The 14,838-nt window shown below is 39.7% G+C and overlaps 1 protein-coding gene across 7 annotated transcripts in view; it reads right to left on the bottom strand.

Annotated features, from left to right (window-relative positions):
• LOC137176781 (inositol polyphosphate-4-phosphatase type I A-like) overlaps positions 1 to 14,838 on the bottom strand; it is a 50,936-nt gene that overhangs the window by 17,378 nt on the left and 18,720 nt on the right. For 4 of the 7 annotated variants that reach the window (XM_067582700.1, XM_067582704.1, XM_067582701.1 and 1 more), the window contains 17 exons: positions 10,730 to 10,967; positions 10,044 to 10,088; positions 9,597 to 9,715; positions 9,288 to 9,404; positions 9,063 to 9,142; positions 8,279 to 8,390; positions 7,531 to 7,621; positions 6,213 to 6,360; positions 5,344 to 5,474; positions 5,107 to 5,211; positions 4,838 to 4,946; positions 4,474 to 4,491; positions 3,468 to 3,654; positions 3,170 to 3,385; positions 2,365 to 2,506; positions 1,689 to 1,874; positions 652 to 684 (listed from right to left, as the gene is read on the bottom strand). In XM_067582700.1, coding sequence (XP_067438801.1) covers positions 652 to 684; positions 1,689 to 1,874; positions 2,365 to 2,506; positions 3,170 to 3,385; positions 3,468 to 3,654; positions 4,474 to 4,491; positions 4,838 to 4,946; positions 5,107 to 5,211; positions 5,344 to 5,474; positions 6,213 to 6,360; positions 7,531 to 7,621; positions 8,279 to 8,390; positions 9,063 to 9,142; positions 9,288 to 9,404; positions 9,597 to 9,715; positions 10,044 to 10,088; positions 10,730 to 10,835 — 1,945 coding nt within the window. In that variant the 5' untranslated portion in view covers positions 10,836 to 10,967. The remainder of the gene's footprint in view (positions 1 to 651; positions 685 to 1,688; positions 1,875 to 2,364; positions 2,507 to 3,169; positions 3,386 to 3,467; positions 3,655 to 4,473; positions 4,492 to 4,837; positions 4,947 to 5,106; positions 5,212 to 5,343; positions 5,475 to 6,212; positions 6,361 to 7,530; positions 7,622 to 8,278; positions 8,391 to 9,062; positions 9,143 to 9,287; positions 9,405 to 9,596; positions 9,716 to 10,043; positions 10,089 to 10,729; positions 10,968 to 14,838) is intronic. The other 3 variants (XM_067582706.1, XM_067582707.1, XM_067582705.1) reach the window with 3 other exon arrangements.

Genomic DNA, 14,838 nt, shown 5'->3' with positions numbered 1-14,838 from the left:
TGTAGTTTACTGAAGATTCAGGACATGGTGCGTCATATTTGCAACTTTTATCTACTTCTTTACAGTCACTTGCAGGAAAAAGGCTTATGAGTTTATCCCATATTTACCAACCGGTCATTTTCCGCAAATACAAAGTAGCTACAACTTCTAACAAATCATTTTAAAAATGACAAATGAAAACATTAAGATTCTCTTAGGGGAAATCATATTGTGAGTGATGATTTATTGATTTATTGCAACTGTTAATCTTTGCCTTTTCCCACAGAAAATCAAATAATTCTGTCCTCTAAACCCTCTCATAGGCGCCTGGGTTTGAACCAAGTTTTTTTATATGTGATGGTGATAAGTTCAAAGTAAAATGGCATGTTAAGTTAGTCTTTAATAAAGAGGAATGGCGTAAAAATAAATATATGTAGCATATATGCCAATCAAATAAATAGAAGTGAAGCAGATATAGTTTTAGAAAATACCTGAAACTCACATGCACAAAGTCAAACTCAAAGGCCAAGTTGAAGAAAACTCCATTATTTGAAAAGAAGGCTTAATCTCTCTCTAAATCTCATACTTTCATTAAATATCTACTGTTGAACCAGAGTCCTGGATAGTTGGGGAGAGGAGGGAGAGAGGCATGGATGGGGAGGCAGCTCTTACCTGGGTACGCCTCCTCAGCGCCGGGGCTTCCATCTGGAGGAGGGGATGGAGGTGCAACATGCATGATTAGCGGGCGCTATAAGCCACACAGGGCAGCAGAGACACACATAGAAAAACACTGCAGACCAGGGTAAAAGACCTATTAAAACCTTTCACCATTAATTATAAAAAAGTTTGTCTCGAATGATCAGTGGTGGCTTTTTTTAGCATCTGACCATATCTTTTAATCTTATCTATTTGTCCTTAAATTGCAGTAACAATGAGATAATGCTAAGATTAAACAAAGCATTTTTTGTCCTTTAATTAAACAGCTTTGCCTACATGAGGCTATTTTTTGTCAGCAACTCAGTCAGTCAATCAAATGTTGATGGTGACTGATTGCAGGGCACAGCAGAGACAACAAAAATAATAGTTTTGTGCATGTCGCTCACCATAATGCCACAATCCTGAACTTGGAGAACTGCAGCTGCCATATGTATGCATATGTATCTATGTATAAGTTGTTTAATAGACATTTGACCCTGGTCCAGTATAACATACATACTATGCACAAAATCTCAGATACAACCACTGGTAGACGGATTGGCTGCATTAAGCTTTTAAGCAGAAAGAGCAGAACTTGCACTGGCAAAGCTGGAGAGAAAAGCCTGTTTTTAATTTTCTGCTCACAGATACAGTAATGCTGCAACCTTATGCACTCTGGACAGACCATAAAGACACCAACAAAACAAAATCTTAAAACATTTGACATGTTTTTCCACAATAGATAAAGATGAGCTATTTAAAAATACCTGCCTTCTTTTTTAGAAAACTGCAGATGAGGTGAAGGAAAATAAGTTTATGGTGACTTAAAAAACAAAAGGGAGACTTTTTAAGGGACCAACATAACGAGCGCCATTGGTCACTTAACAATGTTGAAGCTGTAATTCGAGTCTCCTGAACTAAATAAAATGACGCAATAAAAAGAAAACTGATCATAAAATAGAAACAGGAGGAGAGGGGCTACAGAAGAAGCAGAAGAAGAAAAAATGATAAACCTTGTTCAGGGCTGGGAGGACGTGCAGAGGAGAGGGCGGGCAAAGCGGATGAGGATGATGGTGGAGGTGGTGATGAGGATGGCAGAGGAGGTGATGATGAGGATGATGATGATGATGATGGTGGTGGTGCAGATTCCTGTGATATACTTCCTGGGTTGATCCAGAAAGCTCGTCTTTTTCCTTCACCTTTTCACAGCCATACAAGGCAATGTACATTTTTTATTCTAGTGGATTTAATTTCATTTTTTTATTAGATCTTAACTTCAGTTTTCATACTATTTTTTTTTGATGCATGCTGTCAGATTAATTATATTTGATTACTATGATTAACTATGCAAACATTTACATCACAATAAATGCCTGTGAAAACAGAATTTTATATGTTGTGCATTGCAATTTTCCCCTTTTCAGTCAAAAATTGTATTTGCCTTTTCTGTGTTAAGGGGTTTAGCAAAAATACTAAAACACATTAAAACAAATTAAATCTGCAAGGAGGAAACAAAATAATAAAAAAATGTAGTTGACTGATGTAAAACAGAGGTTTCACTTCTGAAAAAAAGGTTTTTGCATGAAAAAAGTCACATTTGTACCCTTGAAAGTAAAAAAGCCAAGGTATTACTTCACTGAATGGCAGTGACAGAAGTGTATTCTGTGTGTGTGTGTGAGTCTGCGTTACCTTTCTTACTGCCGCTGGCCTGCAGGTCAGTCTGAGTGCTGTCCTGACTGCTGACACTGGGTCTCCTCTCCTTTTGAAGCAGCTTGTCAACACGCTGGATGATGCACTCCAGAGACTTATCCACATTCACCCACACCTTCTCCTAGAAAGTAGAGAGACAGAGAGAGGCAAACAAACGTTGAATGTGCTAAATTTTCTTTTTTTGTATATGCTGAGTTGTAATAAGTTTTGTATTATGTAGGCAAAGAAACATGCAACACAGCTTAGACATGAAAATTCAATGGACCAAATTAAAACAAAGGTTAAAGAGTGACTACAGAAATTACAGCAGGGAATCACATTTGAAACAGACGAGAGAGAAGATGCTCAAGAGAGGAGATGAATCACATCAGTATGCAAATCAGGGAGCAAGCCGCAAATTTACTTAACAAAGATTTATGTAATCAAAGGAAATGTAGCACTTTGTTACATAACTATAAACTTTTCAGCTGCCAGGGGATCCAGAGGCTGGTTTGGACTAATTCTGTCATATTTACAGCAATGTCAACATACAGTATGGGTAGCTTATAGTGTAAAAAACAGGAAAATATGAAGTAACTTGCATCTTGACATGTTTTTTATTAGAGAGTCTGTGAAATGGCTGACTGGGAATTTAATCCTCAGCATAGACAGTGAGTTACATCTTGATTAGTCATGCCATTCATTAAAGCTGTATTTTTGAGAGACTGATATAATAAAATTTGAGCTGCTGCTCAATAAGAGCCATTCAGTTTGTTTTGGTGATTCCTGACTATCATGAACTTACCCACTCCTCTTCATGCCAGTCTACATGCAGCGAGGATCGGCTGTTGCTACCGCTCCACTTGGCTAGTAGCGTGTCCTGGTCGTTACGGAGGACTACTTGTTCTGAGTCGGCTGAGGGAGACGCTTTGGAGGCGATGTACTCAGGTCGTGCTGCGTTCAGGGCCTGAATGGCTGAAGCCAGCAGCTTACAGTCACATACTGTCACCAGTTGACGAGTCTGAGAGGGAGAGGGATAGTGTATTATTAGGTATCTGATGAGGAATGTCAACCCAAAACAACATGCGAATAAATGAAAATACCTTATCAGCCAGAATGGCAAGCGTCCTCTCTAGTCCGCTGGCGGACCGGTCCTTGGCGGCTCTGGAAAGCCTCTCGGCGTAATAGCTGACCTGAGTCTTCAGTGTATTGATGTGGGCGATGATCTCTTTGGCTCGGACGATGTCCTGGGGTATGTAGACGATGGACTGTGAGCTGGACAGGGCGCTGCTGCAAAAGGCAAAGACATGGTCTTAGCAGCATGCCTGTATGTGACTGTATGCTGATGACACTCTCTTATATCTTCATAACATAAAAAGTTGACTGTTGGCTCATGAAGCCTGTAAGGTCTATTTCAAAATGTTAGATGTTCATCAAGGGGAAGAGTTGTTGCTTGGTGTTTCTCATTCAATTTTTAGGAATGTCTTTCAAATATATTTGAAACATTTAGAGACATAGACATAGCATTTGCATGCACATGCCTGTTCTTAACAACGGTCCTAATCAGTGGTTCAGGAAAATGCTACAGGTATAAACACAAAGACAACATGAAACTGACTTTAATAAACAGATCTGAAGGTAATACTGCTCATTTTAAAAATTCAGATAATTTGGTATGGGAATCAGAGAATCATTATCAATGATTTAACACTAGTTTTAAAGTATTTCCAATTGAAGATTTGTTTTTATTTGACTGAATTTTAAAAAATGAGCAGTACTCAACAAACTTGGTGTACTGTGTTATAAAATGCCTAGTTTTCACACATCATTGTGCTCAGTTTAGAACAACACATATTTTGGTTACTTTCAAACAGAATAATATTAATACCAATGCATCAGGTGTTGCTGTTAACATTAGCTGCGTGATGTCTTATGTGAGCAACATCTCCTACCTACTCACCCATTCATCTGCCATGCATGAAAGTCATTAAACTTACTCTTGTACATTGACAAAAAACAGTGAACGTATCTTTTTGTGGTGGTGCAAGGCAGTGAGAGGCAAACCGTGTACATACAAATGAAAACAAGCAAAGCAGTGCAATAACTCACCATCCCTCCTCATATATGCTGATCAAAAAAGTAACAAAAACAAAATTAAGAGGAAGCCATAATACTGAACTGCAGAAATAACGCGACAGTTGAAGAAACAATGCATTAATTTAATATAAAAATGACTAAAGGGCAGCCAAATCAAAGTAGATAAAAACTTTCACGCAAAATTATTTCAATTGGATCAATTGAATTTGAACGATTTGAAACAATACCAGTAAAACGATGAATGATGCAACAAATAAAATTATATCACTGTGACTGAGCATGCAAATGCATTTTTTGGCTTTTATGTTCCTATTTAAGGGTCATTTTTATACGGTTATAACTCACTTTTTTCCAAGCCCATCCCCTCTTTACTTACTGTTTCTTTGCCTCCTCAAACTTCTGGATGAGTTTCCTCAGCCCACTGTTTTTAAACCCCTGGCAGTGAGCAGCTGGAGCTCCGATTGTTATTACGTCATAGGTGTGCTCTGGAGAGGGAAATGTTGTGAGCATGAACAGAAATGAACAGAACCCTCAGCTAAAATGCTGCTAAAAAAATGTCTGAAATTGAACAGTGACAATAAAAGTGTGCTGTTTTATATGTGTGGCTGTTTATGTGAGTCCTTATAGCAGTTGGCAATGTCTCACCGAAGCCCAGCTCATCCTGCACCCTCATCCTCTGTACATGTAGGTTGGTTGGCATGAACTCCAGCTTCCTCTCTGCCTTCAGGTTACTGGCTTTGAATGATGGACCTGAAGTGCAGAGAGAGAAAGAGAGAGAGAAAGAGAGAGAGATGAGCAGGGGAACTTTGTGGTAGCCCATTTTAACCTGACAGTTTTACTGTTTTATCAAACGACAAGAAGCCAACCTCTGCAGACACTAACCTCTGTAGTCACTGAGGTCAGACAGTGTTTCCTGGTATGCGAGTATTATGGTCTGGTACTGAGAGACAATCTGTCGCCTCAAGTTCTCCCAACAGGGGGATAACTCTCCCAGCTCCTCCAGTTCACACACCCTGCAGAGAGAGAAAGTAAAAATAGGAAAAACAGCATTACTGAGGAGAAGAAATGTAGTGCATAAAATACTTTATTTGGTCATCTACAATCTACAAGCTGCTGAGATGGTTAAAGAGGCCATTTTGTTTGCTTGTATCAAATATCTTTGAAGAAGAGTACATACTAGATTAGAGCTGCAACTAACAATTATTTATATTATCGATTAATCTGCCGATAATTTTCTCAATGAATGAGTTGTTTGGTGAATCATTAAACACCAAAAAATGCCTGTGAATGCCAGTGAAAACATTTCAAGAGCTCAAAGTGACGTCATCAAATGTTTTGCTTTTTCCCAGCAGCAAAATCCCAAAATTATTTTATTTACTATGATGGGAAAAATTCTTCATCATATCAAGCATTTTTGCTTGAAATAATAACTCGATTATCAAAAAAATAATTGTAGCTCCATACTAGATACTTAAAAATTCACTATAAAATGTCAGATGACAAGACATTTGCCACCCACTACTGCCTTTCACACCAGCCTATACTATAATCACATAAACAAATAGTGTAAAACTAGCTAAATAGAGCTAATTTGCCGGCCTTTCCCAGATTAAGTAAATCCGGTGTTTCTTAATTTTGAGATATAGCGTTGCCAGGGTTTTTGAAGGGTCACAATAACTTGAACATCCATTCTAATTTGACTGGAAGAAGAGGCGAAGCTAAACGTTAGAAATGTAAATGCGTGCTTGTACCTGGCTGCGTCCTCCTCCAGCAGGAGTTTGACAAACTGTCTGGGAATGTTCAGAGACAGGACGCTCTCGGCCATCTGCTCCAGCACCCGTAGGTGGTTCCCATCAGTCGTAGGGAAGCGGTACATCCTGGACATCGTGCCTCCAAACACTGAAGCCACAGAAAATTTTATTAGCCTGGATTAGATTATTATTGATTCGATTAGACAGCTTCTATGATCTTGTTCTAGTTTAATAAAATCTTCAGTTAGTTTTTAATTAGATTGATTTGAATTTTTCTTTGTAGTTTTCTTCCTTCTCTTACTGTACAAACGTTATTTTATAGACATTTCATGTGTATTATTTTTGGAACAGCGATCTATCCCTGAAGTAAACAGATCCTTTCCCACCCAGCGGTGACAATCGATATATTTCTACTTGATAATGAGATTCGGGATCTGATGTATCAGTAAACATGGAGCCATGCGGGGAAGAGAGATGGAGGATGGGAAGAAAGGAGAAAAAAACGAGAGGGAAGACAGAAAAAAAATGGTGGACGGCTGAAGAGCGAAAGGTTCAGGTTCAGTTTAGGAAACATATAGAAGCTTTATGGAAGTTAAGAGCTTCCCAGATGTGTCTGTACACTTCAGACAGCTATAAAGAAGAGAAACCCTGCATGATTAGCTGTTGCTTAATGCGATATTTATATCTATTTTAAGTTTATGTGTATGCAAGTATCTCAATTTTTTTTTTTTTTTCACACTGCACTTTGCTTTTGACACATCTCTAGTAAAACATGTGTAATATAAATTTACTTTTTTATTTCCTCATTGTTTGGACATTATGGGATTATGTTGCTGTAAGGATGTTGTTGATCTGTTTTACTCTTTGTCTCTTTCTATGATAATGACATTGTGATTTTATTTAAATATATATGAGGAGAAAAGATATTTGACTTAATTACACATGTTCTTTAAGATGTTTCATCTACCAGTTGACTTAATTTTTGTGGTCCTCGACGTTCATGATTTATTTGGCATCTACATACATGTATTACAAAATGTCATATTAAATATATAGAATAAATTTTTCACTGGGGACAACAATAAAAAAACTGAAAAGACTCAAAGCTTTATCACTTAATAATTCTGCAAACTTTGGTGTGGGATCTTTAGAGGAAATTAGTCTTTTTCATAGCCAACACAGGTATTCCACTCTGCTAAATTTCATCCAGATCTAACACATTTATGACTTTTTAAGATATGCAGACACAAGGACAAAGAAGAGGAAGGAAACAGATGCATGAAGGTGAGATGTACCTGAGAATTAAAAGCTGTCATACCTGACCGCAGCAGTGTGTCTTTGCATAGCGAGGCGTACTTGATTCTGACTCCCATCGACTCTGTCAGGCTTTCGTCAACAGGCAGCACCGTCTACATGACACACACACACACACACACACACACACACACACACTGGTGTTACACAGCCAGTCAGCAACAACCACCTCCATCTGCTGTATCTGTCCACTCTTTTAAACCTACACTCACCTACACCACACTAACAGCGCTCCTACACCAACCCAAATCCACTGTGATGAGCCATTTTACTACCGTGTTAACATGTGAGGGTGTGTGACATGTTTATAATGACATAAAGCAGCTGAAGTGACTTCTGTTGAAATTATACAGCACTATGCATACACCCCGACAAACAGGAAGGCTCAGACTTACACATGAAACACATCTTTCATCCACATTATTTCAGAAACTGCTGGAAATCTCAATCATTGCTACAAAAATCTTAAAATGATAGAATTATAATGTATCATTTGGTCTTGATTCACACATTAAAACAATATTCAGAGCCTATTGCCATAAATTAATCTCTTATTGAAAACATCCAAATCAAATATGTTTCTGTGACTCAGGGCAGTTACTTTATCTCAGTGTTGAGCCGAAGAAAACTAGATTATTTCAAATTAACTCACATTAAACATCACATTAAAACCAGTTATGGTGCTTGGTTCCTTATATTTATACACCAGATCCTCCAAAATACAGAAATTAAATCTCCCAGTTCCTCCCTACCCGGCCATTGATGCTGTCTGGCAGGCGACCGACCGCCATCCTCTGATCTGCTCTCTCCTCCATCTGCCACGCAGCCACAGTGATGTCCCCCACCCGCTTGTTCTCCGCTGATCTGTCCATTCAAAGAAATATTGGAGGAACTTTTTTTTTTTTTTTTTGGTGAGGTAGTTTATTGCTGATTTATTCACTTCCGAACTACTTTGAATGAACCACCAAGTGTGACAAGGTCACCGAGGTAATTGCTGAGACGTGATAACGCAGCAACATCGCTAAAAAGAAGTCAGAGAGGTTAAGAAATACAAGCAATCAGATGATGAGCCAAACTTATCTGGGAGATAAAATGAAGGCAAACTGTAAAATTATTACCAAACTGTCCGCTGCTTATAGTTTCCAGGTGCACTCGCTTTCAGTTTTATTTAAAAATAAAGTGGTTTAGATTATCTAACTGCTCCTGGTCCTCCCTGTGGGACTGCGTTGGTGTGATGTTGTGGTGGCTGGTGGATTAATGGACTGATACTTCATTTTGTGAAGCACAAATATAAACCAACATTTCTTACAGGCAGGTTGTTACAATGCAAATGTGTCAACAAGGAAAATAAATGTTCATTAGTGACTAAACAGCCGAATGATCTACAGCAGCCTAAACATTACAACCTCGGTAATCTGTACGTAACTAAGCAGCTACAACACATCTCAGATTTCTTTTAAAGGAGTTTAAAATCATGTGTGATCATGTGACACGCTGCTGTACTGACAGAGTGTGTGTTGTGTGTGTGTGTGTTACCTCAGTTCCAGCTGTAATTTGTGGTTCTTGTCCTGCAACATCTCCTTTACAGGAAAAAGTGCTGAACCTAACATATACATCTAGAGAGACAGAGAGGCAGACGACTGTTTACACTGATGTACATATACAGATATTTCTTCTTCTTTTGGTTCTTAACGGGAACGAAGAGAAAAAAAAAACACAGACAAGGATGGAGTTGGACAATGAAATCCTGAGACATCATACCGTGCCCTGGGAGCGGTCCTTGACGTCGTAGACGGCCAGTTTAACCTGCGTCTGCTGGTTGATGTTGGACTCCTGGAAGAAGGCGATGCTGCTGAGGAAGATGGGGTTACTGGTGCCCTGTTGACAAAGGTCACAAATGTTATTAAAAAAAACTTCTCTTTGATCACTTATCATGATTTTATGAAGTCAAGTGTGATTTATGGTGACCAGCTAACGTCTCCCATCACAAGACAGAAGCTATTTCACTTAAGATAGAAGACAAATTTTGTGTGTGTGTGTGTGTGTGTGTGTGTGTGTGAGGAGTCTCACCTCTATGACTTCAGTCTGGGCGTGTTTGGTCCAGAAGGCCTGAGGCGGTGTCGTGCAGCTCACTGCTACAAAGCTGTTGGGTTTTCGATCCATTGCAGGAGTCACCAGGTCTGTGCAGGCTGGCCAAGACAACACATACACACACACAAACCAACACACACACACACACACAGAGTTTTGAGGTCAATACTGAACGAGCCAAGAGGCAAACAGGCAATCTGAAACCCATGTAGCTGTTTTGGAAACACTCATCATTTCACTGACTGTCTCGTAACCAATTTTAACAGAACAGCGTGTTGTTACTCGCTACCCTCATTTCATCATGATGATGATTCTACTGAAAGATAGGAAATGATGAATTAAATGAACGAGCAGTAAATTATTGATCAGTCCAAGTCGCCCCGGATGAAAGCATCAGCTAAATACAGTAATGCAAGCGTGACTCACCCACGCTGAACTCCAGCACAGGTTCATCTGGGTCCTGACTGTTTCCTGGAACACAAGTGACAAGTCACCAAAACATTAGACTCCGAGAACAACAACAAGAGCTTTAAGTAACAGTAATGTGAAATGATCCTCGTTGTGAAATGTTGACAGATGATGAGTAGCACTCAGGCCTCGTTATGGCCGGATTCAGGGCAACTGTGGTTGAAGAGGCTGTTGGCTCCCACACAAGTGTAATACACTGCCAGCAGAGTGTGTGTGTGTGTGTGTGTGTGTGTGTGTGTGTGTGTGTGTGTGTGAGGGTGGTAACTGCTGAGTGTGTAATTTTAGTTTTAGCGGTGCTGCAAGTGGCCAACATTAATGGCAGGCTGTTTTTAGACTTTGCGTCTCCAATATGTGTTATTGAATTAAATTTAAATGATGTATTTGATGTTTTTTATGCATTTGACACATTTATTTTACTTATTTTTATCTTATTTAATTAGGTTTATACTCAATTTAATTGCATGTGAATCCTTTTTTCCCAATTCATACAACAACTTCATAATATTCAGCTTGACAAATCTTTTTTACTGACCATAAAAATGAACTTAAGATGAACATTTTGTGTATATTTATGTTACCTAAGGTTTACACGACAAGTTTATCTTTAGCTTTTGCACCAGACTCTAGAATCAACCGTCCCTCACCTGCGAGAGCCAAGCCAATCATCTCGCTGGACAGCTCGAACGTGTTCGCCCGGTACACCGACCACGGCCTCTGCGTCCGGGAGCCGTGCTCTCTGCCCCCCGCCATGCCTGTCCGGGAAGAGCGGGCGACGGCAGGAGGCCTGAACACACACCCTCACACACGCAGTCACACACTCCCATGTGATGTGCCCCTCTTTCCGTATAGATTCACGACTGCTCCAGAAAGCAGTTCACCTCTCTGGAATGAAAGGAGAAACAAGGAGGGATATAAGATACAAAGAAAGTATTTTTTTTAAAGAGTTGTCTGTGAAAGAAGAGAACCGAGCCTTGGTCAAGAAAAATCAATCTGAAAAAAAAAAAACCTAGCGTGGTTTCAAATGCATACATGAATTCCAATGAATTCATGTGGTCGATGCTAATGTGCCATGTGAACGCCTACAAAAGTAACAGGGGAAAGCATGAGAAGAACAGAAATAAGGAACAAGATACAGAGAGGGAAACAGAGTACAAAGTTGGCACAAGAGATGAACAAACATGAGAGAGAGAGAGAAAAAAGACACAAAGTAATCATTAAGCAGCTTGTAACCGCTGTAAATACGACCTGTGAGCATCCAGAACTGCAACTTACAAGGTCAAGTAGTCTCATCTCCACCTACACAGTCAGATGCTCAAGACACTTCTCCAACTGATTTCTAGAAGTTATTTTATATTCTATCCCTCGGCTAAAAAGCTCTTCTTAAATCTCTGTTTAATCCTACCGCTACTGTTGCGAGCCTCTTAACCGGAGGAGAGAGGGAGGAGGCAGAAAAAAGAAGAGCAGAAGTAAGAGTTAGTGAGTTGGGAGGATGAGTGCAAAGACAAGCTGAGTGAGACGGAAAAACTGAGATGAGTTACAGTAAAGAAAGCGAGATGGAGAGCTACACAAGCGAGGAAGTGAGGCACGTGTTTGTCAAGTCAGTTTTATTTGTATAGCCCATCCTCTGTTCTTTGACGCTCAATTCAAATAAGGAAAGACTCCCTTAAAAACCCCTTTAACGGGGAAAAAAAGAGGAAGAAACCTCATTATCAGTAGCTCTATTTCTACATAAATATGTGCATGTATATGAAAATAAGCCCTGTAGCATGCTTCAATGTGTTTATTTGCATCTGTGTGTGTGTCATCCCACTTAAAAACTTCCATATTTGCATTTTTCATGTTCTTTTTTATGCTCGCTAGACAAGCAAGTATCTGCATATGTCGATGTTGCTAAGAGACCGTAGGTTTATCTTTCAGGTCCTCCACACTTTTTTTTGTCTTCTCCTCCTCCTCATGTCCCTTGCTCTCTTGTTTTTCTTCTTCTTCCTCTTTGTTTATGTCTGTTCCCTTAAAAAACGTCTCTTTTCACATCCACACCTCCCCCCACCTACTGATGAGCTCCTTCAATTTACTAGTTTATTGCTCCATTTCCTCCCAAATTATTTTTTTGTCACTCCTCCTATCTAAAATCTGCTGGGAGACATTTTCCCCTAAAGGCTTCAGCCTCTGCATGAGCGACTGTCCCACTAAGTCTCTTGCTGTCTGTCTCTCGCCATTGTTCCTTCTGTCCCATTTTTTGTAAAAAAAAAAAAAAAAAAAGAGCAATTAGCCTATTTGCGGCGAAGCTGCGAACGCGAGGGACGAGTAGCTGGCTGGAATGGAGAAGCACCGTGGTCTAGTTAAGACAATACACGGATGGAGATCTCTGCAGGCTATTTCGGTGGAACGATGCTCTATTTCATGGTCGAGAAATGTGTTTCAGTGATTCAGGTTTAGGTCAAAATCACAGTGAACACATGTTGTTGAGAGATGATGTGTGTGTGTTTCTTCTTATGTAATGAGAAGGAAAAAACACTTCTATGAGTTGAACAGTAATCAGCCATCCAGATCCTTTCGATATATGTGATTTACAGAGAAAATTACCTTTCTTTCTTCAGATTTTGGTCTCTAAACGATGCTTCTCTTACATTTGGCCCACCGAGTGATCTCATTCTAATTTGTGGTTCTGGGTTAATAGTTGGTGGCCTACTTCTAGATATGTGGTCCACCGCTGATCTCCTGGCAGCGTCTGAAACGCCCCACTTCGGTCAGCTCATGCATGCGCCCTACATCTGTCATTGCGATACCTGCAGTCTTCTGGATGGAGGAGAATCTACCTGATTAACGTGAGCGTTCGCATCTAGCTCCAATATCTGCCACACAACTTTCTGTTGCAGCCAAACATCTTATCCCCCGTCACACCTGCGAACACGAGGGGAAGATTTAAAAAGGAAAGGACACGAAAAGGGAGACTACTTGAGACTGCGAGACGAGCAACACCAGCTTAACACCTTGAATTTATTGTGCCACATATTCTCCACAACAAGAGGGAGCATCGGGTTGCTCCTGCAGTTATTCAATATTAATGTAACAGCATGAGGTTTGACAGCGAGGGTTGGAGGCAGAGCAAACACGCACGTACACTTCTGTGATTAGATGGAAGTGGGGTGAACAGAGCAGTCTCATAAAGCATGCTGTCACACACACACACACACACACACACACACACACACACACACACACACACACACACACACACACACACACACACACACGCTCGGTTGTCAGCCCGTAGAGGCCTTTTAGCTGAGTTGCCTGAGTGTTGTGCTGATGAGCAGAGACACTTGCAAGTAAATAGAAAAGAGTTGTGCATGAAAAACCAGAGGTCATTAGATGTATGTGTGTGGCAGGAAAAGCTTTAGTTTAAGATGAATGAGGGATAGAAACAGGTAAGTCTAAGAGTGCCAGCTTAAAGTAAATGGAGGTGAAAGGGAAGTTTTAAACGTTCTTTCAGTGTTGATACACATATTTAACCTTCCCTTGAACCTGCCTCGTGTGTGTATATGTTGCATTCAAGAGATATATTTAATGAGTCACAGCTGAAAAGAGACAGTCACACTCGAAACAGAAGTTGTGGTGCAGCTTAATGGTATTCTGCTCTATTTTTCGAGGGATAAAAATTGTTGTCAGTGTCTGGATTTCTCTCTGTATGACAGCTCAACAAATGAGCAAAACAGCAGCCTGTCAGAACAAGTGAATTTTATTTATATTGCCCAAAATTCAAAATTTGCCTCAAAGGGCTTCACAAAACTCTCTATGCTTAGATTCTTGATACGGATAAAGAAAAACTCCCAAAGAAATATTTGCTCTTGTGTTTGATTTTTGTTTTTGATTGTTTTCAACATGATCTGCTAAATAGAGCTTCAACTATTAGTTGATTAATCTACAGAAAATTAAGTGTCAACTATTTCCATAATCTCATTGTTTTGAGTCAAAAAAGCTAAAATTCTCTGCTTCCAGCTTCTTAAATATGAATATTTTCTGGTTTCTTTAGTCCTTTATGATAATGAACCTCATATTTTTGGGTTGTGGGCTGTTGGTCAGGACAAAACAAGATATCTTGGGTTGAATTTTGTGCTTTGAGAAACAGTGATTGTTATTTTCTCGATTAATGTCAATGTAAAAATAACAGACAGATGAATCTGCAATGAAAAATAATCGTTAATTGCAGCCCTACTGCTAAATATGAAGTGAAACATCAATTCATGAAGTCACATTGTCTACACTTGACCTGTAAAATACATTACCAGAACTAGCAGTTAGTAATTAGGGAATTAATATATCCAAGAAGTTCCCTCTTTGTCTGCACAAATGTGTATGAACAAGAGCAATTAGGTGTTTGTGTGTGTGTGTATGTGTGTGTGTGTACTATTACACTCCTCCAGCTCTGTCTAATTAGGTAAAAGCCTGGAAAAGAGTAAACAGCTGATTTGCAAGCCGTACGGAGCATCTCTGTCAGGATTTAAGTCCACTTTACCAACAGAAAAGTTCTCAACATGCACGTTTGCCAGGAAGTTCACAGTGAACACAGCTGGGACATAAACATACAGTAATATGACTTGTGTGTGTTGTGTGTCTGTGTGGTTGTGTAGTTTATGTGAACGTCAGCGCCAGTCACTATGGCTCCAGTGCTGTCTCGCGACAGATTTATGAATCACATGAAGAAATGTGGGTGGGGACACATAAAGTCACACACACACACACACACACACAC

Source organism: Thunnus thynnus, chromosome 24 (genome assembly GCF_963924715.1).
Source record: "Thunnus thynnus chromosome 24, fThuThy2.1, whole genome shotgun sequence".
NCBI classification, from domain to species: domain Eukaryota; kingdom Metazoa; phylum Chordata; class Actinopteri; order Scombriformes; family Scombridae; genus Thunnus; species Thunnus thynnus.
This window is presented reverse-complemented; position numbering and strand designations above follow the sequence as displayed.